The sequence below is a fragment of the Apus apus genome, chromosome 3, assembly GCF_020740795.1.
Source record: "Apus apus isolate bApuApu2 chromosome 3, bApuApu2.pri.cur, whole genome shotgun sequence".
Classification (NCBI taxonomy): Eukaryota; Metazoa; Chordata; class Aves; order Apodiformes; family Apodidae; genus Apus; species Apus apus.
The window spans coordinates 56,093,611-56,119,790 of NC_067284.1; the positions used below are offsets into that span (position 1 = coordinate 56,093,611).

Genomic DNA, 26,180 nt, shown 5'->3' on the forward strand with positions numbered 1-26,180 from the left:
GCACAAATGAGCCTTCTGGCTCTGCGTTTGTGACCAGGTGGGGAGGAAAAGCTGACCTGTGTGTTGTTCCTGGTCCTGGCATGGCAAAAATCTGCTTTTATATGAGCATCTTCGTAATGAAATGTGCCAGGCAATATATTGAGCCCCGTGTAAGAGGTCTGTGCAGAGCTCTGTGCTCACTGAGAGACTTGCAAGAACAAAGAGCAGATGCTGGCATGCATGACTTGCTCTGCAGCAGCCTGTGTCCCCTGGGCTGCAGCAGGAGGTGAGATCAAGGTACTAAGTGCTTGGCTGGTCCAGTGACGGCAGAGGGGGCAGGACTAGAGGCCAATGAGTGGTTTTATGCCATGCTACTCTTTGTGCCTCCCTTGGCCTGGGAAGGGCTGGGTTGCTTCTCTGCAGATGTGGGTGTTTGCAGTGGAAGCTGGGTTGGAGGGAGCCTGGGCACTGCAGGCAAGCAAAGAAGTGCTGCTGACAGCTTGGGATGATGATTGTGGTTGGGGAAGAGAAAGGAAAGGAAGGATGTGTGGAGTCCATTGGGGCCCAGATGTCCTAGGGACAATGGAGCTGTGCATGCTGTGCCTGACTGCAGCAGGAAGGAAAGGCTGTCAGGCAAGAGTTGCAGTGCTTTGGTGTCTGGAACGTGGCTCCTTGAAGGAATTGCTGTCAAGTCTGCATGGGTTAAGCTGCTGGCAAGGAGTGTGCAGCCAGCACGTGAGGAGCGAAACCTGCCTGTGATGCCTGAAGCCTTGTCACGGAGGGCTCAGTGCTTCCTCTGGAACTGGCAAGCTTGGGATGCTCCAGTCCAATGGTTTTGATTGTCCAGCCTTCAGAAGTAAGCCAGGGCTTGAACCCGGAGTCTGCTGCTCTTTGATCCAAGAGCAGCTAAAAGCAAAGCCCCAGTATTGGAGCCATTCCCGAGGACTTTGCAACAGAAGGAACTGCTGCCTGCAGACAGTGGTGTTTAATAAATTGCTCCTAAAAACAAGACCTGTTTGATAATGCTTTCTGGGAATGTGTTATTGAAACCTGTCAATGGACTTATTGAAGTCCAGGACCAAAGCCTAACATGATCCCTGCTGTGCCTTTGTGACCTTGGGATGGAGTACAGATTCTGGTATTTTCTTAAAATATGCCTATGGTTGCCTTTGATACCAGACTTCTGCCAAGGCCTGATGGCTTCCCCAGAGAACATGGTGGTAAATCAGTCCCGTTTGATACTTGTAAGCTAGCTGTGCATCCCTAGAGAGCACTGGCTCCACAGTGGAACTGGGGCAGCTGTGAGCTCTCCTGCTTTGGCTTTGGAGCATTTGAGGTCCCCTCTGCTTTCAGAGGCCAGAACAGGTGCTGGCTGGCCATGTCCTCTGCCAGAAGAACTTCTGGGATGAGCTGGCTGTACTAGTTTTCGCAGCTAGCTCCTTCTGTGTCATCCTAGTACCTATGAGTCTTTGTTTTATTTGTTTCCTGTAAGCCAGCTGTCACTCTCCACAACTGGGGCAGATCCAAGGCCTTCTGCTGGCTGGGGAGAAGATGAGGAGGATGGTTCCCCTTTGGGGAGAAAGGATGCAGTTTGTCTCCTGTGGGCTTTGCTGCCCTGGGCACTGCAGATGAGTTGCAACTCCTCTAATCTGCTGTTTCAGATGCAGAATATTGTACATCTGGCTCAGCTGAGTCAGGGTGAACTTCACTGAAGTGCCCCTGGAGGCAAGCCTGCAGACTAATGCTCCTGTGGCCTGGCTGGAGATTGGAACTGGGCTACCAGCTGCAGAAGCCGCAGTGCTGAGTTTGCTTTCCAAACCAGGATACCTTAAGCTTGCACAAAGCCCTCTCCTAAATCCCATTCCCATGCTTTTAATTCACTCTTTGGTTTCAAGCAGCTCATATTCTTGCATCAGCTGTGGAGTCTGAAGAGGTTGGTAATGTAGGCTCTTTTGGATACAAAGCAAAATTAATCTTTCCTTTTCTCATTCATTCCTCTGTCCAGAGCTCTCTTAGCTCAGTGAGGAGGTACCCAGGGGTGTGCCTGGGGGTGGGCAGCCAGGGTTGAAGGGTACATGGATCTCCCATGAGGCTGGAGATGTGGAGCACTGCAGTGTGCTTCTGGCTCTGCTGGCACTGCAGTCATAGCAAAAACCTGTCGAGGCTGGCCAGTGCCTGCTGAGATCTGTGCCAGCTTGCTTTCCCCCACAGCTGTCACTTGGTGCAAGTACCCCGGGCAGGGGGCTGCTGTGGGGCAGCACACGCCACTGTCAGCCTGGTTGCCTGTTGCTTCCCCAGCACGACTGTAGGTGAGCGAGATGGCTGCAGAGAGAGCTGGGACTGGGGGTTGTGCAGCAGCTGGAGGCCTTGTGGTTGAGGCTGCATTCCCAAGTGATGTCGTTAGGCAAGGAGACAATGATTTTTTGATTGCTTCAAGATGTAGGCAACTCAGCCGGTCAGGCTGGGCAGGCTGTGTGCTGCCTGGTCTCCCCAGCTTGCACAGTTGCTCTGCAGTGCTCAGATGGGGTTGGGCTACTGGGGTGTCCCCAGGCAAGTCTGTGGGACTGGTGTGTGGAGTGACAGATGGAAGGTCCAGCTCAGGTTGAGGCCTGGCCCATAGTGCTGCCCCATGCCCTTGCAGCCTGAAAGATGAGCATGAAGGTGTGAGCTTGCTGCCATGGCTGGGATTCACCAGGCAGCACCCAGGGTGCTCTAAGGCCTCTTGGTATGGTGCAGGAGGTGGGCTGGGTGCTTTCACTGCCAGTCCTGGCCAGGCTGTGCCAGTTGGCTGTAGTCCTAAATATAGACTTAGAGATGTCTGATTCCCCAGGGGTGAGTCCTGCTACCCCACACATTTTCTGCTGTGTCTCCCTGATTACAAAGCCCAGCACCCCACTAAGCATCTGCAATCCATGAGGTTTGTTGCCTGTTGCCCAGCTATCTCCATGGCATTGTGTGGGAGGACAGTGTCCAGGCTCAGAGGTGAGCACTTGAGACACATGGCTGGGCTGCCACCTCCTTTCCCAGGAGCCCTGCAGTGTCGCCTGGGAAGCACCTAACGTGGTGCTGCCCATGTGGAGACAGGGATGTAGGATACCCTAAGACTTCAGCCCCAGTTTCCTAGTGCTAGCCCCTAGCTCTGCCATGACTCCCTCTGATCATAATTACTCTTTTGGTGCATTTTCTTACAGCTCTGCCTGACAAAAACAGCAACAGTGACATCTCTTACTTTTCTGTGTCTGGAGAACAGCCCCAAACCAAAGCCATTCCCAGGCTGTGCTGCTGTCTGCTGCCAAATTTCTGCAGTAATGCTGTGGCAGCACTCAGGGTTGGTTGGGTCTCTTTTGCCAGAGGTGTTTTGCTCCTTGCTCTCTGACAAGCTCATGGGATTGAAAACTTGCTCTGCAGATTCAGGAGGCAGTGACTGATTTCATAGTGTTGCTCACAAAATCTATCCTGGACGCGGCTTCCTGGTTTGTCACCCTGAAATGCTCTGCATATGCTCAGGCCACTGTGGTCTTTGGAGGAGGCTGCAGTGGCTGGATTCTGGGGACATCCCAAGCCCAAAAAGTGAATTGAGATACTCTTGGTAGAAATCCAGACTGGCAATGCAGCTGTTAGTGTGAGTGTTTTCCCTAGGTAGCTGCTATTTGCCTCCTTTAATTTTGAGCAGGATGCTGCATGAATGGTGCTATGTACGTGCATTCATACCTTTGCTGTGAGAATGTTCTCAGAGCCAGGATGTGATCTGAGCCTCCTCTGGTCTTTGTGCATCCTGTTCCTCCTTGTGCCTGTCTCCTCCCTGCATATTATTTGCTCTGTGATGTGTAGGAATGATACCGTGGGGACCCATAGGGACCAGGGCGACCTCCCTACACAATTCACTTCATCTATTACCTTAACAGGAGGGTTTTGAATTTCAATTAAATATCCTTTGGGTAAGACACCACTGGGTGTTTTCAAGCATACTGCATTTCAAGTGTCAGTGTGTTTATCTAATTTGGCTAAAGTTTTTCCTGAAAGCTTTCTGTAGCCACAGTTGAGATAGTTTTAGGCCAGAAACTTATTGAGGGTTTCTCTTTCTCCCAGCCTGGGGTGGCTTGTTTCACATACATGTGCAGAAAGCAGCTGTTTGCCAGTGCACACATTTGGGATGGCTGCTTGGTGTTGACTTTGAACTGTGGCTGGACCAGCTGTGTTACCAGGGGAGAGCTGAGCACTGATTTGGGCTTGCTAAGCTGAGTTCCAACAAATTAGGTGTTGCTGGCTGGTTTTTTTGGGTGGCTTTTGCTAAGGGAAGAGAAAGTAATTTTACTTGTTTCAGTAGCTCCTAGCAATACAGCCCAGCAGGAACCACAGCAGAAACTTGCTGTTGTGAAGGTGTCCAGTCAGACTGAGCAGGAGTCACCTTTGCTCTCCACGAGATGCTCAATGACCTCTCTCATCTGCCAGGTCAGGCAGTTCTAGAAGCCTCCAATGGCTAAGCCATGCATGACCATGGCTTTGCCACGCAGTGGTGCTGGGAGGTCTTCTAGGAAGGCTAGTGGAACAAGCAGAGACATCTTCAGAGAATCATAGAATGCCAGGTTGGAAGGGACCTCAAGGGTCATCTGCTCCAACCTTTTTCAGTAATACTATAGTTGATATGAGATGGCTCAGCACCCTGTCAAGCTGAGACTTAAAACTGTACAATGTGGGGGAATCTACCACTTCCCTTGGGAGACTTCCAATGTTTGACTGTCCTCATGGTTAAAAATTTACCTCTTGTGTCCAATCGGAATCTCCCCAGGATCAACTTGTGCCCAGTACCCCTTGTCTTTTCCATGTGACTCCTTGTAAACAGGGAGTCTCCATCTTCTTGGTAGCCATCCTTTATGTTCTGGTGCCTGGTAGTAAGGTCTCCTCAGAGCCTTCTCTTCTCAAGGCTGAACAAACCCAGTTTTCTCAGCCTTTCCTCATACGGCAGGTTCCCCAGTGCTTTGATCATCCTTGTGGCTCTTCTCTGGACCCTCTCCAGCCTGTCCACATCCTTTTTGTAGAGCAGGGACCACAACTGAACACAATACTCCAGGTGTGGTCTGACTAGTGCTGAGTACAGGGGGATGATGACTTCCTTATCTCTGCTGGTGATGCCCTTGTTGATGCAGCCCAGCATCCTGCTGGCTTCCTTTGCCACTGCAGTGCACTGTTCACCCCAGTTTATAGCATCTATCATGATCCTCCAGTTGTGTGAATCATCCCACCATGTGTCAGTTATTCCTATGATATCATAACTATCTGACTGAGCACGGAGCTCCTGTTCTTCCTGTTTATTTCCTAGACTGCATGTGTTTGTATACATACGCTTCAGGTGGCTGATCGTTTGGTTCTCATTTCAGGAGACAGCTCAGGCACAATTTACGCTTCTCTGGTTGGCCTGATTTATTGCCCAATCAGTTGAAGTGGTGATGAGGATGTGATCACTGCCATTTTGGATCCCTCCCCCTGGCAGTGGGGTGCCACTCCAAGGCTCCTCTCTAGTAAGCCCAGTTTTACCCCTGTCCCCCTTTGAGTCTAGTTTAAAGACCTTTCTATGAGTGCAGATAGCTCCTGACCCAGGATCAGGAGAGGTGAACCCCATCTTTTGCCAGCAGCCCCGGTGTCTTGTAAAGCAGCCAGTGGTCATAGAACCCAAAGTCCTGCCAATGACACCAGTCACATAGCCAGGCATTGATCTATAGGCTTCTCGTGTTTATCCCCTCATCAGTCTTTGCAACAGGAAGGATAGAGGCAAACACCACTTGTGCTCCCAACTCCCTAACCAGCCATCCCTGGTCTCTGAAGACTCTATTCATTGCCCTTGGACTTCTTGTAGCAATCTCATTACTGACTACCTGAAAAACCACTAATGGGTAGTAGTCTGAAGGTAGTAGTCTTGATGCTTCATTCCATAAAGGTGGTGATGTCTTTTGGCTTTATACAGGTTTTACCCAAACTCTGGCCTAAGAGCATCCCACACAGATAGCCCTCTGCTTGGACAGCTTTCTTGAGCCTCTGTCCCAAAAGCCCACATGATGTGGAAGGGATGCATGAACCCTGCTGTCTGCAGCAATTTCCTGCACCAGGTCTATACAACTTCTATGGACAAGTGCAGCACTTTCTATCTCCAAACACTGACCCTTGTGATCCCTCAGATTTATACCAAATATGATGTGTATGGGATGGAATACTTTGGTCGATTTTGGTCACCTGTCTGGTGTGCTCCTCCCTACAGGAGGGTCTCAGGTGTGTCCCCTTTCCTCCCTTCTGGTTCTGGAGCATAAGATGTTTAGCAGAACCAAACAGTGGCCTTGGTTCTGCATACTACTCTCCAGCCATAACTATAGACATCAAATGATATCAAGCCTAGAGGCAGGCACTGACTGGAAAACATGCTGTTCCTTTCAGCAGTGCGGTTACTTACAAGAGACTTCACTGAAAAGTAAAATTGCTAAAAGAAAATTGGTTTCATCCTGGCTCAAACCAGGACAACCAAGGATATGGATCCTGGTGTTTCCTGACACCTTGTAAAATCCCTGTTTCCCATGTGGAGCTTGTGCCAAGCCTTCATCATGTCCCCTGTTCACAGAGCCATGTACTTGTGCCTGGGCATGGGGGATGCTGAGGCAGAAGGATACATGTGATGAGGCTGCTGAAGCTCTCAGCTGGCCAACATTGAGTGAAGCACAGTTTTGCTGCTGGTGATGGGATGAAAGCAGTTCTGCTGCCCTTGGGTTGCACTTCTAATGCTCTCTGTTTAGTACTAGAAGCACACCTAATTTAAAGTATCATGTCTTAATATCCTAATGGCCTACACCTTCAGAGAGTGGTACCTCATCACTAACTCCAGCACTAACGTAACTAGTAGACTGTGAAAGGTTTTGGGATGCTGAGACCCCAAGAGGAGAACTGATCCGTCTCCTTCATTAGCTGTCCTAATGCACATTGCCACCTTGCACGTCTTTTATACCGTACAGGTATGGTTTGATGGCCTTGGTGCCCTGAAGCATATCTGTGGAAAAAGGACAGACTCGGCTCATGGTAGGTACATGGTGGGTGATGGTGGAAACTTCTCTGGGCATGCTGACTCTTGGTGCACAGCATGCTGATGGGGATTACCTAGCTCAATGTGAGACCCAGGAGACAGTACTTCAGGCACAGCCTGGAGCTCTGTCATTCAGGCCATAGGGGCCAGTCTGTGGATGCTCCAGGTGGCCTTAAATGCTCTGAATGCAGCTGACAAATGATGTCCACCCAGGAGTTGCGGGGCAGAACCAGGCTGGGGACAGTCGTCCCCTAGGGATGTTGTCTGCACACGAAGGTCATTGGCACAATTGAGTGCTGAAGGTAGAAAACCAGGCTGCAACATGGTCCATGTCGTAGACCCTGCAGTATATGTTTTTTGCACTGCCATTCCTGTGACATCTCAATTAATTTCTGCCCCTTCCTGGTGGCTTCTTCAGAGTGACTGGGAATTAGGATTGAACCCACAGTCCCATCTTGCAAAGGCTGCAGGCAGGAAAGACTTCTGGACTACTGTGTCCTCTGCCCCAATGTCTTTGGGAAAAGGCTTCTGTGGTTTTTGCAATGGGAGGACTTTATTGCTCTCTCTGTCTGGTCTGTGGGGAAAGGGTGGTAGTAGATAATAGACTGAGGTGCCCCGGCTCCTGCCTGACATGTGCAGGGAGCTGGGAGACTGGAGCCTCATCCTGGGGAGCAGCAGTGAGGGATGAAAGCCTGTATCTACACCTCGCTGTTAACTGTGAGCAGGAGAGCTTGATCTGGAAATGCATGGCTGGCACTGGGCTATGCATGAGTGGCTGCAGGCAGGAAAGGCTTTGCTTGGTGCTCACCCTGTGCTGCAGGCTCCAAAGGCTTCCCAGCATGGAGGGGACTTTTGAGGCTTTCTCCAATGCAGTGATGTAGATACCCCCTTCGGTACATCCCATTCAGAAACAGGGTACTTACCCTTAGCTCTTGGTGGCTGAGCCATCCTGTCAAATTGTGTCCCTTTATCAGGCTTTTATACAAGCACTAGACAGGAGAATGTGGCTGAGCCTCCAAAGAGGAACTGCCCTTCTCCTGCTCTTGGATCCTATTCATGTAACTCATCCAGGCAACCACTTTCTGAAGCCATTTTCCTTGCAGAGGTGGGAAGCCACCGTTTTGACCACTTTCTTCTTTGCTTTCATGAAAGATTGCTTCTAAGATGCTCCAAAACTGCCTGGCTTGGCCTCTTTCCCTACAGAGCATGGTGCTGGGAACAGAGTTCAGCAACAACCAGCATTGCTGAATTGTCTTTTGTCCACTTTCCTTTATGTGGCCAGCTGGTACCAGGAGCAGATTGCCTGCGTGGCTGGCTGTGGCCAGGCAGCAGCTGGTTTTATGAACATGCTAGTGCAGTCCCTTGACAGGCACATCAGGCAATGCGTAGGGAGGTACTGGCTGCTCTGTCTTCAGGGCCCTGGGCTCTTGGGTGGGGTTTAGTGTGTGGAGGAGCATTCTGGGCTTTTCTACCACTGTGGAGATACTTCCAGCCCCCCAGAACCACTCCACAGCTGCTATCAGACCCTGGGGTCAACCATTGCAATGTCTTGTTTCTGCTTTCAATTGGGCTGAGAACCCAGCACAAGTTTGAGGTGTCACTGTTGCATCCTCTGGTGATGTGCTCCAGCAGCTGCTGTGCTTATTCCCATGGCCAATACTTGCTCCAAACCAGTTTTTCTCTGGGCAGTGTGGGTATGTGAATGTGAGACGGAGACATGATCCCAAGGAGAAAAGCTTTGAGGAAAGCCTAGGAACAGTCAATGGGTCCTTCTGACCTGGGGCAATCTGGATTAACGGCTGGGACTTAAGAGAGATCCCAAAGAAACATCTGAACTGCCCAGGAAGCTGCTTGCTCTCCAGTGTTTTGGTGACTTGACTTCCTGGCTCATACACTGCAAGACACCTCCCTGTTCAGGCTGGAAGTGCAACACTTGGCAGTGGGTCACGGGAGCTCCCTCCTAACACCCCTGACCCCAGGGAGCAGATGGCTCTCCTTTGGCTTGTGGCAAGCTCAGGCAGCCCTGTTCCAGTGGCTACTGTAGTCACAGCCTTAAAGTGGCTGTGCTGAAATCTGAGCACAGATCTGTCTGAACCCCCCCATCGGGGATTGTTTTTGGCAGATGTGCTTTGAGGGACGTTTCTCCTAACATGAAGATTTTGGCTGTCTGGAGACCATTAAGAATAGCACGTGCTTACCTGCTCCCTCCTCCCCATCTCCATACTCTAAACTTGCCCTCGTTTCGATGTTTTGCAGCTGTGGGGACTCGGGCAACAATCCTTTTCACCAAGGAGCCGTACTCCCAGGATGCCCTGCACGGCCGCAGTGCCATCCTGCGCTGTGAGGTGGAGGAACCAGCAGATGTGGAGTTTGAGTGGCTGCAGAATGGGCTCCCCATTCAGGACACAGAGCAGCGCTTCAAGGAAGGCAGCAACCTCCAGTTTGCTGCTGTTGATCGGCACCGGGATGCTGGGAGCTTCCAGTGTGTAGCCAGGAACTTGGTCACAGGGGAGGAGGCTCGCACAGCCAATGCATCTTTCAATATCAAGTGTGAGTGTAGAGGCAAGGGCAGCCAGGCACATGCCACAGCCTGGTGCTACCCACTGTGGCCAGGGCAAAGCACTCTCCTGGGGGGGCCTGAGTCTGGAAACAGCTTTGTCAGGCTGCCTGCTAATGTGTGGGTGGGTGGTAGTCAGACAGGAATTTGGACAGCATGGATTGTGCAAGTAGGATTCCTCTCCAGCTATCATGTCCTTGGTGCCCTCTTCTCCCCAAGGCTGTCAGAGATGCTTTTTCCTGCTGCCTTCCCCATTTCTGTATATGAAATGGAGATATTACTGCCCCAAGTGTCTCCTGAGCACTGCAAATACTTTCAGAGCCCCTCTTACCCCTCAGAGAATAGCTACACAGGGGAAAGTGGGACATGTGTGGGGTGGGTGTCCCGTTTCTCTATGCTGACTTGGGGGTTTATGTGTCTCTGAGCATGATTGTGCCCTCACTGCCTGCTGTGGTTACTACTGGCTCAGCTTCCACCTAGGCTCTGTAGGTTTGGAGAGCCAGCTGTATTGATATCCTTTGATCCCACAGGGATTGAAACGGGCAATGTGGTGCTGAAGCAGCCAGCTGACGAAGCTGAGATCCAGCCCTCCTCCACAGTGGTGCTGCGGTGTCACATCGACGGCCACCCGCGGTAAGGGCTGCCTCCCAAAGAGCGGACCCTGCCAGGGGTCCCCCTGCACCTTTGCTGCATGCCCCTCCTCTCTCTTTCTCTCTGTCTCTCTCTCCTCTCCTCTGCGAGGATTCAGTAGAGTCTAGGGAAGGCGAAAGGCAGGATTGAGCCTGTGGCTGAGCACCGGGGGAGAAGGCAAATGGCTTCCTCGGAGCTGCGTAGCGAGGAGCACAGTAAGGACAGGCCATCACAGTCCGGTCACTGAGCTACTTCATGTGCTGTGGTCACTCTCTGTTGCTTTCCAGTTGTGTCCCGTCCACTTGGCTGCATGTCTCATGGCTTCATGTGTGTGTTGGGGCCAGCACTGGGGATGGAGAGCCAGGGAAACGGGGCCATTTCTGAGCTGCCTCCTCCACACATGTGCTCTCTGGGGAGCCCTGTTGGTGCCCTGCATCCAGTCACCCTCTTGCTCCTGTCTTGCAGCCCCACGTGGCAGTGGTTCCGGGACGGCAGCCCCCTCCCCGATGGCCGCAGTGCCTATGCTGTCAGCAACAAGGAGCGAACGCTGACCTTGCAGAGCACCAGCCCCGATGACAATGGTCTCTACTACTGCTGTGCCCGCAATGCTGTTGGCTTTGTCTGCAGCCAGAACAACTTCACACTGAATATCATCGGTGAGTTATATCCCAGCTGCTCAGGGCTGGGAGCTCAGCTGGTTTACTGCTCTGCTAGCAGCCTCCTCTTTGCTGCAGGGAAAGTGTCAGGCTGGTGTGACTTTTTCTGTGTCAAGCCCCTGGCCATCTGACACACTGGCCAGGTTTAAACCTTACCCTGTCTACAGGTGTTAATTTACCACTATACCTTTCTGGAGCAGGTTTGTGCTGTTGTCTCTGGTGCTGGAACACCAGGGTCCGTTCTTCTTCAGCAGGTTTGGTTCCTGGAAGCTATAGGTGCTGCTGGTTTTGCTAATACCAGTGCCACTGTGCTGCCATGTGGGTGAGACACCCCATTAACAAGACCCAGAGAGGGCAGGAGATGTTGATCTTAGAAAAGTATTTGAATTGGACAATGGAATTCGCAGTCCAGTTACAGGTTTGATCTGTTTGCTAGGAGCCCAGGGTGCTCAGGGACTAGCAGGAAGCAGAAGTGGCTTTCTCCAGGGCAGCTGTCCCTTGCAGTCCTGGGCTCCGGCTGCGTAACTACAGCTGTGCTGACATGTCTGCCTCCTTTGCGCCCACGCTGTGCTCACAGGGTGCACCCAGCTCTTTTTTGAGTTTCCCCCAGAGCACTGGTGAAGGGACACCATAGCCACTCTGGTCTTTTCACCCTCCTGTGGTCTCTGCCCTTGCAGATGAGAGCTTTCCTCAGCCGGTGATCGTCCCGCAGGACCTCATCGTGACCAAGAATGAAGAGGCCATGTTTGACTGCCAGTTTGCAGCCATGCCCCCTCCCACGCAGGAGTGGCTCTTTGAAGACAGCCCCATCACCAACAGATCCAAGTAACAGGGACCCCAGTGATGTGGGCAGGGCTGGGAGGAGAGGGGGCACAGTATTCCAGAAGCAAGAGGGAGAGGCCAAACCCTGGCTGTGCCCAACACCCAGTATTCAACATCAAGCTGGCCATTTGGTTTGGTTTCTCACCTTGGCTGGCTTGGGTTTAGCAGGGCTTTGGTACTTGTGCATGGCTTTTATCTGCACAGGACTCGGCAAGCTGTTTGTCCTTGAATGAGTCTGTAGGACTGTCATTCCTAGATGCCCACACATTATGATTCCAGAGGTGGGGATGTCTCCCAGCCCTGGGTGTTCACGAGTGGCAATTTTGTGGAGCCAGGGACAGCTCAAGCCCCAGTTACAGATTTAGGATGATTCCCGGTGTCAGACGTGTGTCTTGGTGCCAGATGCCCACAGGTGGTGATCTCGACTCAGAGACACCTCCTAGCCCTCAACATCTGCTCAATGATCACTGGGCCCATGGTTGTCCTGCATCTCCAGATTCCAGTGCATGGTGATCCTCAGAGCCAGGAATGTTTCTGAGTCCCAGACAGCTACACCTAGGGTAATCCCCAGAGCTGGGGATATCTCCCAGCCCAGGCTGCCCGTGGATGGTGATCCTGGAGCTCAGACCGTGCAAGGCAAGTGGTGCTGTCTGGGTGCCAGATGCCCAGTGGCCTGGTAGCTCCCGGGCGCCACCTTGTGCCCTCTACGTCCTTCCCTGGCTGTGCCAGCTTTCAGAGCTGGCCGTGTTTGGTGATGCGACTTTTGGTGGGAACCAACTCCTCTCCAAGAAAGAGGCTTCCATTAGCTCATTTCCTTCATGAAGCGTGTGTCCCAACGTCTTCTTTTCTATGTGTACTGCTTCCCCCCATGCTGGGAAGCTTTGGCTTGACACAAATCTCCCTTTCGGTTCCGCGGGCTCATGTAGGACATCACAGGGCTGTGGCTCTGGCCCAGCTCCTGCAGAGGTGTCCACTGAGCCCTTCCTCTCCCCACGTGCTCAGGACCACCGTGTTTGCCAACGGCTCCCTGCTGATCACCCAGGTGAGGGCTCGCAGCACCGGTGTCTATAAGTGCATTGGCCATGGGCAGAGGGGGAAAGCTCTTGTGCTGAAGGCGACTCTGCGGCTAGCAGGTGAGGTCCTGGGGCAGGTGGCAGGGTGGGCAGTGGGTCCCAGAATTGCATCGTCACTCTGGAGCTATGTGACAGTACAGTGATGGGTTAGTACCTGGAGAACTGCTTGGCTCATCCTTGCTGCCTGCTTGAGGGGAGCAAACACAGTTTATGTGCTTTCTCCCTCAGCTGGTGCCTCCCATGGGAATGATGGTGCTAGTAGGTTGGCTACATGTTCCTGCCCTGTTTTTTGAGCCCTGCTGTCTATTGCTTCTCTCAGAGATCGAAGAAATGGCACCCTTCTCCCCAAAAGTGCTGACAGCGAACCAGGGGCACCGCGTGGCCTGCACTGCCCCACGAGGCGTACCGACTCCTGAAGTCTGGTGGGAAAGGAACCAAGAACGAGTTCCCACTGCTGGCAGGGTGCACCAAGATGCAGGGCAACTCATTTTCACCAGTATCAGCGAGACGGACTCGGGGACGTACATTTGCCATGCTGCCAACAAGGCTGGAGAGAAGAAACAGGAGCTGAGCATCACTGTGGCTAGTAGGCAGCTTTCAGAGAAGGGCTGGGAGCAGAGAAAGGGCTGGATGGCGGGGTTGGGGTGAGCTGGGGTGGGATGGTGCATCACCTCAGTGATACAGAGAGGTACTTCTCATGACTGGGCTGCGGGGCCTTGTGGTTGGCTGCACACTGCCTGGCTGGTCTGCGCTGGTGCTGGCTAGAGGGGTGGTGAGTGGCCCTGTGTAACCCCTTGCATCTGTGCCCAGCGGTACCCAAGTGGGTGGAGATGCCCAAGGACAGCCAGCTGGAGGAGAGCAAGCCAGGATACCTGCACTGCCTCAGCAAGGCCTCCCTGAAGCCCACCGTCACCTGGTACCGCAACGGCGTCTCCATCTCTGAGGTGAGGCGATGGGGGAGGCCCTTGCTGCTCATGGGCGCTTCTGCCAGGTGCCTGCTCAGCTTCTTCCTCTGCTGCTGCTGTTTCTTGTCCTGCTCCTAAGTCCAGCTTCCCTGTCATCCCCACTCTGGTCATGTTCCTGATACCATTCTTATCCTACTGCTGTAGGGGTGTACAGCTGGCTGTCTCAAGCATCTTGGCTGGCAGTCAATCCTGTGCTTTTGGGGCAGTGACAAGAGTGTTGTCCCTCAGAGATGTCGCTGCAGCTTGTCTCAGTCCTCCATGTGGGTCTCAGCAGGGCTGCGGGCACAGTGGTCTCAGCATTGTGTGGGCGTGTGGAGTGTCAGGCATGCCACGAGCCAGGTCTGAGCCCAGGGCTGGTGACTGTAATTTCTGCTCCGTTCCCTCACTCCCTCTGGGCAGGACTCACGGTTTGAGATCTCAGAGAATGGGACGCTGCGCATCAACAACGTGGAGGTTTATGATGGGACCATGTACAAGTGTGTGAGCAGCACGCCGGCAGGCAGTATCGAGGGATACGCGCGGGTGCACGTGCTAGGTAAGCTGAGAAGCACCCCACACCCTCCCCGCGTGGGGAGCTCTTTTGCCAGGCGAGCTGCAGGCATTGTTCCCCCCAGCTCTGTTGTCTCCTGCAGCTGGGGGTGGCCTTAACAGTACAGGTGTCTCTTGCAGAGAAGCTGAAGTTCACCCCTCCGCCCCAGCCGCTGCAGTGCATGGAGTTTGATAAGGAGGTTACAGTGTCCTGCTCAGCCACGGGCCGGGAAAAGCCCACCATCCAATGGACTAAAACAGGTAAAGGGGACTTGGATACGGGATGTCTGTCTGACCCTGGGGCCCCAGAAATTTTGGGTTGGCACACCTCCAACACGGGTGAAGCCCTGGCACTGTGGCTGCCTGGGAAGCAGGCACAGTGCATCCCTCTTCTTGCGTCCTGCAGATGGGAGCAGTCTGCCATCCCACGTCAGCCACAATGCTGGCATCTTGTCCTTCCACAAGGTGAGCAGGAGCGACTCGGGGAACTACACGTGCATCGCCTCCAACAGCCCGCAGGGCGAGATCCGTGCTACTGTGCAGCTCATGGTAGCAGGTGAGGGCTCTGCACCAGGCAAGTGGGTCCCCTGCTGTGCTGCCCATGCAGTGGGTTTGCCTGGGTGGCACCCAACTGGTGTGCTTCTGCAGGGGGAGAAACGTGTCTGGCCTGACCCCAAGCTCTGCCCCATGGCACTTGAGTGTCTTGTTTGTCAGTGCTTTGCGTACAGCCTGAGAGGGCATGTGCCACCATGCCAGTACTGACCCTGCTCTCTTGTGGGAGCTCAGCACTGTTCCCAGGAGCTGACACTGTTCCTGTTGGCTCCTCTGCCTTCAGTTTACGTCACCTTCAAGCTCGAGCCAGAGCCCACAACAGTGTACCAGGGGCATACAGCCATGTTCCAGTGCCAGGCAGAGGGAGACCCAGTGCCGCACATCCAGTGGAAAGGGAAGGACAAGATTTTGGATCCCGGCAAGCTCCTGCCCAGGTACACAGCCTCTGTTCCAAACTGAAATGTGGCACAGCATGGCTCTCCCCACGCCTACCCAGCATATGGGTCTCGGGTTCCCATCTTGGTGGGCACAGAGTTGGTTGTCTCCGCATCCCAGGGCCTGGATGCTCCTGTCCCTAGGGTTACCCTTTCTGCCACATCCTGCCAAGCTGCAGTTGAGCTGCAACCATTTGTTCCTGAGCGTTGCACAGCCTGAGATTCAAGTTGATGGCACTGGGGACACGGGGCTGAGGCATCCTGGGGAGATGGGGCTACAGATGCCCCAAGCCTGCCTCTACCCTCTGGTACTTGCAAAGGGCTCTATGTGGTTGGCAGGATTCAGATCATGCCCAATGGCTCCTTGGTGATTTACGACGTCACCACTGAGGACTCTGGAAAATACACCTGTATCGCCGGCAACAGCTGCAACATCAAGCACCGTGAGGCCTTCCTATATGTTGTAGGTAAGGGAGGTGTCCAATGTTGGGGTATGGCCTTCTGGTATCCCTGGCAGCGTTAGGTCCTGCTTCTGTCCCCTCTGGTGGGTGCTGCGTATTGGGTTGTGCCTGCTAGAGTCACAGCAGCATCCCTGTTGGGATGCAGCACAGTGTGCTGTGGCTAGATGAGTAGGTTGCCGCAGCAGCTGGGGGGTGGTTTTCCTCATTCCTCCAGCTCATTCCTGAGTAGGATTTGGGAAATCCCTCCGCACCCTCATGGGTTCGGTGCTGTCTGCCCCACAGACAAGCCAGCAGTGGAAGAGGATGAGGGACCTGGCAGCCACACACCCTACAAGATGATCCAGACCATTGGGCTTTCGGTGGGGGCAGCTGTTGCCTACATCATTATCGTGCTGGGGCTGATGTTCTACTGTAAGAAGCGGAGAAAAGCCAAGAGGCTGAAGAAGCACCCAGAGGGCGAGGAGCCAGAAATGGAGTGTCTGAATGGTGAGGCCAGCATCCCTGGCAGTGGGGGTTTCACTGCTGGCCCCTTATCCTTGGGCTGAGGGGCAAGGAGCTCCCAGGGAGCAGGGGATTTCTGCTTAGCCTTGGAGTCTCTTGCTCTTGGTTTTGGCTGTGGTGGGTGGCAGAGACCTGCTACCAGTTGAAAAATGGACAAGTGTGAGACCTGCATCCCAGCCCCATATTGTGGCCATCTCTGTCTGCTGAATTATGTATGGCTTCAGCTTTCCACAACCTTTACATGGCATCATATGCACACTTGGCCGGCCTGTTCACATCACAATTCTAGCAGCTCCTGGTGCTGGAGGGAAGACTTTGAACAGCCCTGTACTCTGCTGGGAGCCATGAGCTTTAAGCATCTACAGTACCCTCCAACAAGGACTTCTGAAGCATAACAGGTTATCTAAAAACTTTTTTTTTTTTTCCAAGCTTATAACCTGTCAGCTCTGCACTGGAACACACAGCTCTTCTGTATGTCTGATTGTTCCTGCAAGTGCCTTTTCTGTTTGCACTATTGCCTTCTGAGATGTGGAGCCCCAGACAGGACTTGGTGCCTCCAGCTTTGCAGCTTGACACAGCTGTGCCACTGACTTCAGTTCCCTCTCCACAGAACTTGCTCTGGAGGGAGTGCAGGCAGCTCAGGGCTGAGTCTGCCACTGTGGATGGGATGTCAGGGTGTCAGGGTTGCTTTCCCCAGGCTTCATGTTGTATCTCTGGCTGCACCTCCTAGTGCTCCATGTCCCTCTGCAGCTGGCTACAGCTGCTCTAAACCTTTGCTGCTAGCTAAATTGGCATCTTCGGCAAACAGCTGCCAGAAGCACCCCTTCCATGTTGGCAACATGTACTGCCCTGGTTCCTACCTTGTATGTGTCCATTGGAGGATGTTCCCTCCTGCCCTGTGACAGCTGAGCTGCTTTTTAACAGCTGTTTCCATGAGACTCTGCAAAATCCCTTGAAACAGACTAAACTGGGTCCTCATTGTGCATGAGCTACATGACTCCTCTAGTGAAACCAAGGCATCTCTGGGGCATCATTTTATTTTCCTAAAGCTGTTTCAGCACTTTCTCTTGACATCATGGTTGACCTTGCATCACTGATACCAGTGAGGGCTTGTGAAATGATGGGGTTCATTTGAGTTTGCTGCCCTCATAATTCCCTGGATCTCTCCCTGCCCTGTCTCCCCCCCGAGCCCTTCCATAAATTCTCCCCCATCCCATTTCTCCAGCACACAGCTGCATCCTCATCATGTGGGGGTTGCTGTAAGGTCCTGACAAAACTGCTGGGTTCATTTCCTGTATTTCCTCTTGTATTGGTACTTTGAACAGAGCCAGCCCTCCAGAAGAGAAGTATGGCTGTCAGGAACCTCCTGGGAGCAGAGATGCAGGAGCATCTGCTCTGCTACGGTCACCACTGTGAGCTCTTCTTGTGGACAAGTCCCAGGCAGCTCACCTATGCCAACAGTCTCTGGCCAGAATTCTCTTCCTGGGAAAGGATTTGTCTTAATTTATTTTTTTTTTTGAGGTGGTCTCAGATTTTTATTTTGGTCTATCTTTATTATATTTTTATTTTTATTCTGCCGGCATTTGCCTTTTCTTTTTCCCTTCATCTAGAACCAGTCTAGCTGTCAGAAATGCATCCTTACTGCTACAAGCAGATCCAGCTGCTTACACTTCTTTTTGGTACTTCCATAGCCTCTCTGGAGAAGTGGTTTGTGTTTGCTGTCAGCTCCGGTGGAGTCACCCCCTTCACCATCATCTTCAAAGATTTGGCTCTTTTCCTCCTTTTGATGTGGCTCCTCTTTAGCTGGGTGACCTGAAGTATCTCAGCACCTACCTGATGACAAGTACTCCCTGTCTGGCCACCAGCTGACTTTTCCAGTGCCCTTAGGATCCAGACAGATTTGACCTTCCTATGGATTTGCAGTGGATCTTTCCTATGGATCACCTGTGGATCAATGCACTCCTAACAAGTCAGTCACCTTCCAAGGTCACGTCCTTGGTGTGCTGCATCCTCTGTAACAAGGGGGCTTGCTCTCAGTGTCCCTTTGTCTGACTGTGCTGCTTTGTTGGGGTGAAAACAGATAGCATTTTGGGGAGGTTAACAGCTGGGGGGAGCTGATTTCTGAAGGGAGAGCTTGATTTCTGTGTTGGCATGTGCTGATTTCACCAGGGCAGCGTGTCTGTGTCTCTTTCTCCAGGAGATGCTCAGGTGTTGCAGGCAGGTGGGCAAAGCAGGCAGCTTCTCTATGCTTGGGTCCCCTCTGGACTGCTAGATACATAAATTAAACTCGCTATTCATATTGCAGGCCCTTTGTTATTGACTGTCTTGTCAAAGCTCTGTGAAACATGGCGATATCTGTTCTCACAAGTGCCTGTCCTTGCTGTGTGCTGGTGCTGTCTCTCAGTGGCAGCGTACTCACTCTGCAGACTTGGAGATTTTCTTGGCACAGTTGCAGTGCTCATCTGGTATTATCCTCTTGGCTTCAAGCTTGTAGTCTTGAGACACTATCAGTCATGAGTGTAGACAGCACAATCTTATTAATAATTAGCAGAAACCCAGTGAGGCTTAAGTAGTGTCAAGCTTTGGTTTATGGGGTAGATGTTGGTTTTTTACTATGGTCTTCTGCAAATGTTACTCCAGCAGGAGAGAGAGGACAGCTTTCAGTAGCCATGGCTCTTAAGTTAACATAGCTCAGTCTTCACAGCTCCAAGCCTACCTGTGACAAAGCCATGGTCCCTGTCATGGTTGCCAGACCTGCTCAAGAGGTGCTGGTGCCTCTCTTGTATGCATGCATTGTAAGCATGTGTGTACACATAATGCTGTACAATACACCTTGATGGAAATCATGGGCAGTGGGATTCCTGTTGTGGTTACCTCATGTTGAGTCAGGTCTTAATTTTGTGATTAAATCCTTTTGCATGGTCAGGTGTTTCCCTAGTGCTTGCTCCTGGACTAGCCGAAACAGGTTGTGTGCACAGCAATAGAGAGTGATGCTGCACGTGTGTCAGCCACCTTAGCTTGGTGCTGTGCCCTGCTTTACATTCAAATTCCTGCCTCCAGCTTATGGAAAGTACTGCTTCCTAGTGCCAAGTGTGATCCAAGCAGTAAATGCATTCAAAATCAAGATTTGCTATCTATCTATACAGTCTTTCTCCTGCAAGCTGCCTGTAAAATGCAGGGTTCCCTACTGAAGGTAATGATGTTTTGTCCTGGTCACTGGCTTCTGTTTGTGCCAGGCAACTTTCTAGTGGAGTTCCTGAGCAGAAAGCTTGCTGGGGTTGACTGCAAGGACAGTGTTTCCTAGCGCTGCTTCGACCCAGGCAGTAAACTCCAGGCTGATGCGATCTGAGAGTTTGAGGTTACCCAGGACATGAGCATTGCTGGCTTGCTGGGGAGTGAGCAGGAGCAGGGGAGTCAGGCTGCAGCAGCCTATGCCAGATAGACTTGAGAGTCTTTTGGGCATCAAAAGACTGTGGTTATAGTGATCAGGGTCCTCTCTGCTCTGTCTCTGCCTCACACATCCAAGCTCTTGCTGCTGTTCTGCAGAGTTGTCAATGGTAGTTTGGATGTAGCCACACCTTTGGAATGGCTGAGTGGCATGGGATGGACAAGGCCAGATGGGGTTGGTTGGCTCTGGGACCAAAGCAGTTGCTCAGCATCCGATTTCAAAGGTGGCTGCGGGGCTGGCAGAGACAGACATAAGCCTAGAGGGAACAACTGTGTGGAGGCCACTCTGTTGCCTGGGGCTAGAAATCAAGCTGGGGTGCTTGGAGGAAATTGGGCGTGCTTGGAGTGTCAGTCCTTGAAGAAAGGGACTGATCATGACATATACTGCACAGCCTGGCAGGATGCTGAAGCCATTTGTGCTTTCCTTGTAGGTGGTGCTTTGCTGCAGAATGGGCAGATGACAGCAGAGATCCAGGAAGAAGTAGCCTTGACCAACCTGGGCAGCAGCTCTGGGGCCAGCAAGCGGCACAGTGCTGCCGACAAGATGCACTTTCCACGTTCCAATCTGCAGACAATCACAACTCTGGGTATGCTGGGTCACCCTGGCCCTGGCAGAATGCCAGCAGGAAACCTGTGGCTGAAACCCTAGCATGTCCTAGCCAGAAAACTGGATGTGCTGGGGTACTCTGCTGGGGTCCTGCAGCTGCTGGGCTTTCAAATACATGTGCTGTCCTAGTGTGTGCTGTTTTCCCACGTGCTGCTCTACACTTTCAGGCAGGGGGGAGTTTGGTGAAGTGTTCCTGGCCAAGGCAAAAGGTGCAGAGGATGGTGAGGGTGAAGCACTGGTCCTGGTGAAGAGCCTGCAGACAAGGGATGAGCAGCTGCAACTGGACTTCCGGCGAGAGGCAGAGATGTTTGGCAAGCTGAACCACTCCAACGTGGTGCGGCTGCTGGGGCTGTGCCGTGAGGCAGAGCCACACTACATGGTCCTGGAGTATGTGGACTTGGTAAGGGCTCTGCCAACAGTGCCTGCAGTGAGGAGGAGGAGGGGTGGATGGTGGGCATGGGGCCTGTGGTGTGATGTGGGCCAGGCTGGCAGCACAGGCAAGCAAGAGGGAGACCAGACTGAGCTTAACCACTGTTCTCAGCATGTGGAGGAGTCTCAAGGGGAATGGGGGTCGTGCAAGACGTGGAGGTGACTTTGTCCTCTTCCACATCCTCTTGATTTTGGTTTTATGTCCAGGGTTCAGCTAACAAGTTAAGCTGTGGGACTGGATGCTGCAGAATGGCTGTGAATGCTAAGGGCTACTATGGGGAGCCCAGAGTTCATGGGAAATAAGTCAATTTGGGCCATGAAAAACCTCCTGGAAGCATCAGACCTGCTTGTTCTGATCTTAGTCAGTTGAGGCATAGAAGTGAGATACTGGCTTGCCATGAGGGCAGGGATGTAGAGAACAGGCAGGGACTTACGGCTCAGGAGATGAGGATCTGTGGGGCTCCCAATGAGCCTGCCACATCCAGGCACTGCAGGGACTGATGCAGCTGGCAGCATGCAGAGCTGCTGCCTCTAAGTTACCCCCTCTGTCTCCTAGGGGGACCTAAAGCAGTTCTTGAGGATCTCCAAGAGCAAAGATGAGTCTCTGAAGCCGCAGCCCCTCACTACCAAGCATAAGGTGATAGTGCAGCTTTGACAGAGCTGTGGAGCTGGGGACCCTGCAGAGGGCAGCCGGTGCTGACATCTTTCTGGGGTCAGGTGTCTCTCTGCACACAGGTTGCCCTGGGCATGGAACATCTCTCCAACGGCAGGTTTGTGCACCGGGACTTGGCAGCCAGGAACTGTCTGGTCAGTGCCCAGCGGCAGGTCAAGGTTTCATCCCTGAGCCTCAGCAAGGACGTGTACAGCAGGTCAGCTGGGAGCCAGGCATGGGAATGGGAGGGGGCAGGATGGTGCCAGCCTCATTGCTTGTCTGTTCTGCCTGCAGCGAGTACTACCACTTCCGCCAGGCCCGGATCCCGCTACGCTGGATGCCACCTGAAGCTGTGCTGGAGGATGAGTTCTCCACCAAGTCAGACGTGTGGTCCTTTGGGGTGCTCATGTGGGAGGTCTTCATGCATGGCGAGATGCCCTACACCCCACTGGCAGATGATGAGGTCCTAGCAGGTATGTGGAGTACCTCGTGTGCTGTCCCTGGCACTGTAGCCTACTTCCTTCTCTTGTGTGAGAAGGGGGCCAGGGGGCCTGTGTGATAACCCCCCTTTTGACATGATGCTGGTCTGGCTGTGGAGGCTGTTCCAGCCCATGTGGAGGGATGCTGCCCTCCTTGTGCCCCAAGGAGACAATCGCATCTCTTTCCAATGGCCCTTCGGACTTTGCTTTCATGCCAGGTCTGCAGTCAGGAAAGATGAAGCTCCCGCACCCTGAGGGCTGCCCTTCCCGCCTCGTCAAGCTGATGCAGCGCTGCTGGGCCCCCAGCCCTAAGGATCGACCCTCCTTCAGCGAGCTTGCCACCGCCCTTGGGGACAGCCCAGCTGACAGCAAAGTCTGAATATCCCAGCCCTCGCTGGGGAAGGATACAGTGGGGTGGACAGGGGTCTGTCTGTAGGTGCCTGGGAAGCCCCTGGCACTCCTGTGGCCCCTTGCTGTGAGCCTGACCTTGATGTGCCAGCAAGCAGCTCAGTACCAGCAGCTGCTGAACTGAAAGCACAAGCCGTTGTACCCCATCCTCCCTGTCCCTCCTCCACAGGTTCCAAAAGACAGCCCCTGCTGCCTCTTGCTCTCCACCTGCCCAGCCTGGCACTCTTTGGCTGCTGGCGTGGATGGAGCGCAGCTCCCCCTCGCTCTGAGAGAGCTGAGCTCCAGCACCAGGCTCTCAGTCCCTGCTTGCCATGTGCATATCTGCCGGCCTGGCCCGGCCTCTCTCTCCATCCATCTGTGCTAGGCATGCCTGCCTGCCTCCCCCGTGCCCCACAGGTACAGGCCAGCCTTGAGGAACACAAAGTGCCTGGCATATGAAGGAGCTCACTACCTTTCCCAACTGCCCTGTGCCTTTTTTTTGTACACAACTCTGGGACTTGCCCCCTTTCTCCCTCTTCCCCTTCCAGAGCGCCTACTCCTCCCTACCGACTCCTTCCTACCATAGTATTTCTGTTACTGGAATGCAGCCTAGAGTGGGTTAGTTTGTTTGCTTGAGCAGAGGGTACTGCAGCCAAGAAAGGTTGGGTTTTGTTGGGGTTTTATGTGCTGCTCTCAATAAAGAAGGCGCTTTTTTTGTTGGTTTTTTTGGACTTTGTAATATGCTGCTGTCAGATGGCTGTTACACTGATTTCCTCCATGTGGTTCCTGGGAAGGTTTAGGGGCTGGTTCCTCAGGGAGCTGTATCGTGTCTTTAACCCTTTTTGCCTCCTTCCCAGCTGGATCTGAGAAGCCATTCCCAGTCTATCATGCCCTGAGAGAGCACTTTGCCTTAGTGCTTACTGTGTCTCTGAGTAGTCTTGGGTTGCTTTCCAAGAGAGACAAGTCTCAAGAGAAAATGTCCCTCATATTCTTTGCAAGCAAGCTCTTATGGTTATGTTGACAGTCTCCTCCTTTGTTCAGGTAGCCAAGCTTTTTAGCATTTTTTCTCCTTCATAATTGGGCTTGTTCATTCACCCCTGTGGGCTGGGGACAGCTTTCCAGCCAGCACTGGGTTGTGTTTTCAAACATGAGGTTTCAGCTGCCGCCTTACAGGACTGAGGAGCTAGCAGGGCCAGGCCTGGGTGGGGATACCGGGGAGACTCCTGCTCTCACATGAGGACTGCAGCCCTCTCTCCTGTGCCAATGGCTCTGAGCAATGGCAGGGTCCTGGGCAGTCTCTTATTGGGGAGGGAGGGGTGGGCAGATGATAAATATGAAGCCCTGGTCCTCACAGCATAAGCCAGCGCAGGGTAGGTCTTTTTCCCTGGGAGCCAGAGCAGGACCCTGGGTTTGGATAAACTGCAGATCAGTAGTTTTGCTTGCTGTACAGCTTTGGGTTGGGGCATTCTAGAGAAAGATGTGAGCTCGTACTGGGACTGGACTTGAGTCAATGGGCACAAGCTGCACAAGGGCAATTCAGATTGGATATTGGGAAAAATGCTTCACCCCAAAGTGTGGCAGAAATCTGTGACAGTCCCAGAGAAGCCTTGGGATCTCCATCATCTGCTCTGAACCAGGCAAGCCCTGAACAACCCAATCTGGTTGGCTCTATTTCCAGCAGGGATGGACCAGAAATGTCCAGGATCCCCCTCCTACCTCTGCTCTCCAGAGAGGCTGTGGAGATGCTGGAGGGTGAAGAAGGTCTGGGTTTGTTTTGTTTTGTTTTTTAATATGTTAGCTGGCTCTGAGCTCCAGTTTGGTCCAGAGCTTGGGAATGGGATCAGCTGGGCTTTTATGGGTACAGGCAAGTTTGCTGGCTACCAAAAGTGTTATTAGAGTTATCAAAAGTGTTTTTCCCCTTCCTGACACTTGCGATGTGTCTTGCAGCTGGGAGCTGCAGAGTATCCCCAAGCCAAGGCCTCTTGGCAAGCTAAGATTTGGCCATGGCTGGCTGTTGGGTCCCTCTCTCCTCCCTAGACCTGGTGCTCCTTAGCACAGTGGGATTGGCAGCAGCTTGTTGCCACTCTGAACCCTTGCTGCCTCCATGACCTTTCTCCAGATGGCCTGGCCACAGCATGGGGGCTGGTGGTATTGTGCACACTGGGAAGAGCTGTAACAGGCAGAGGTCTCAGGAGGTGCTTTCTTTCCTCTTTGGCAGCTCTATGTCCCTCTTGTCAGGCCTCCCAGTCCTTTGCAGCGTGTACACAATCCTTTTGAAGTGGTCAAGTACGTAGCACTGCTGCTCTCCAACTTACAAATGACCTCTCTCCTGTGTTTGCTGCTGTTTGATGTCTTTTTGTTCCATCCGTCCCATGCCTATGGACTTTACTGCCTGTTGCCCTATGTCTCAGGCAGCATGGAGGAATACTGTGGGCTGATTTCTGCAGCCAGGTCACTCATCAGCGTGTCTTGTCTTGCCTGTGCGTCCCTGTGGTATTCTTGCCCCAGAAATACTCTCAGCTGGTTCTGCAACTGTAAAGTCCATCTACATACTGGACACAGTGAGTGATCCCTTGTCCTCCCACCTTGCTGCCCCATGTTGGACATGACAGGTAAAGGTGGGCCGGAGGTGGAGCTGAACACCATCACTTCTGGTGGCCTAGCCAAGCAGCATCTCTGTGATACCACCTCTAGAGAACAGAGATGCCAACAAATTCTGAAGTGACGTCCTTGCTCTGCCAGCTTCATGCAAGCAGGTATCTTGTACTAGAAGGGAACAACATGGCTGCAGAGGGCTGGTTCTGTGAGCAGTATGAGGATGGGTTGCTCAGCTTTATCCCAACACATCCTGGGGGCTTGAGTGCTTGTTTACCACGTACTCAAGATCTGGTGATTACAGAGGAGCACCCAAATGGCAAGGCACCAAAGCTAAGACAAACTCCAGACCCAGAGGGTGCAGAAAGACAGGGGTTTGGATTGCGTATTTTTGAGAGTGATGTCATGAAAAAGTTCTGTATCCTTGGGGACAAGACAGATGTTGGCTAAACTAATTGAAAACAGTGAGCTGAGCAAGTACAGTCCCAGCTAAATGTGGAGGAGAGCTGGAAATGGAGCCCCTGCGGGAGAAGGAGAGGACCTGAGAAGCTGACAGAGATGGAATTCAGTTGCCTCAGCCCAAACTGAAAGAACATGTTAAACGCTTGGGAAAGAAAAAGACGCCTTCATCAGAGCAAAGCTCCACCTAGTGGGCTACTAGCTGTGGCCAAAATAGAGCTTCTCCTGAAGGGTGAGAGCATACCAAGCAGGTATTGCTATGCACTGTCCCAGCTGACGACTACCTGCAGCATAAGGACCTCAAAAAAAGGCTTTCCCAAGAGACCTTGGATGTTTTTCCTTGCCGGAAGGTTACCCAAGTTCCCTTTACATGCTTTGATCACCCCGGGGCAATGACTGTCCAAGGCTGCTATGCAGCTTTAAGTGCTTTTGGTTTGATTTCATCTGCTGCCCCGTGGCTCTTATGCAGCTGTGTCAGGCACCTGTGGGGGAACCAGTGGGTCTTAATCGTCCTAAGCAGCCTCAACTGGGACCTCCCACTCCTGCGAGCTGCATTTAAGCTCAAGCCTGAGCCTTCAGTTTTGTTTTGCATGATCTTGTAGGTGTTCCTGTTTTGGCCTTGACTCTAGCCCTGTCCTCCATGTATATACTACAGTCTTATGTTCCAGTCCTGACTGTCCCTGCTTCCTGACCAGGTGGATACTGGGCTTTAGTTCATCACTTGCTCTGTGGATTGACCCTGTCTCTGCTCTCCTCAGGCACTGTGGGACTGTAACTGTTAGTGAGGGCATAGGGTAACCCTTGGATCCTGGTTAGTCACCCCTCATGGAGCAGCCCCACGTAGGCTGTTCCCTGATATGGTGTATGAAAGGCAGAAGCACCCCTCTGCTGACCAAAACCAGCA

At 52.7% G+C, this 26,180-nt stretch overlaps 1 protein-coding gene across 1 annotated transcript in view; it reads left to right on the forward strand.

Moving 5' to 3' along the window:
- The window catches only part of PTK7 (protein tyrosine kinase 7 (inactive)), a 37,044-nt gene extending 14,083 nt beyond the window's left edge, over positions 1–22,961 (forward strand). Inside the window, exons 2-20 of the mRNA XM_051613572.1 lie at positions 9,299–9,592; positions 10,130–10,232; positions 10,695–10,885; positions 11,563–11,710; positions 12,710–12,840; positions 13,100–13,366; positions 13,591–13,724; positions 14,145–14,280; positions 14,415–14,534; positions 14,680–14,829; positions 15,109–15,259; positions 15,599–15,726; positions 16,003–16,206; positions 20,100–20,255; positions 20,443–20,675; positions 21,261–21,341; positions 21,422–21,573; positions 21,651–21,829; positions 22,054–22,961. Coding sequence (XP_051469532.1) covers positions 9,299–9,592; positions 10,130–10,232; positions 10,695–10,885; positions 11,563–11,710; positions 12,710–12,840; positions 13,100–13,366; positions 13,591–13,724; positions 14,145–14,280; positions 14,415–14,534; positions 14,680–14,829; positions 15,109–15,259; positions 15,599–15,726; positions 16,003–16,206; positions 20,100–20,255; positions 20,443–20,675; positions 21,261–21,341; positions 21,422–21,573; positions 21,651–21,829; positions 22,054–22,214 — 3,119 coding nt within the window. The 3' untranslated portion in view covers positions 22,215–22,961. The remainder of the gene's footprint in view (positions 1–9,298; positions 9,593–10,129; positions 10,233–10,694; positions 10,886–11,562; positions 11,711–12,709; positions 12,841–13,099; positions 13,367–13,590; positions 13,725–14,144; positions 14,281–14,414; positions 14,535–14,679; positions 14,830–15,108; positions 15,260–15,598; positions 15,727–16,002; positions 16,207–20,099; positions 20,256–20,442; positions 20,676–21,260; positions 21,342–21,421; positions 21,574–21,650; positions 21,830–22,053) is intronic.
- The last annotated feature ends 3,219 nt before the right edge of the window (positions 22,962–26,180 follow it).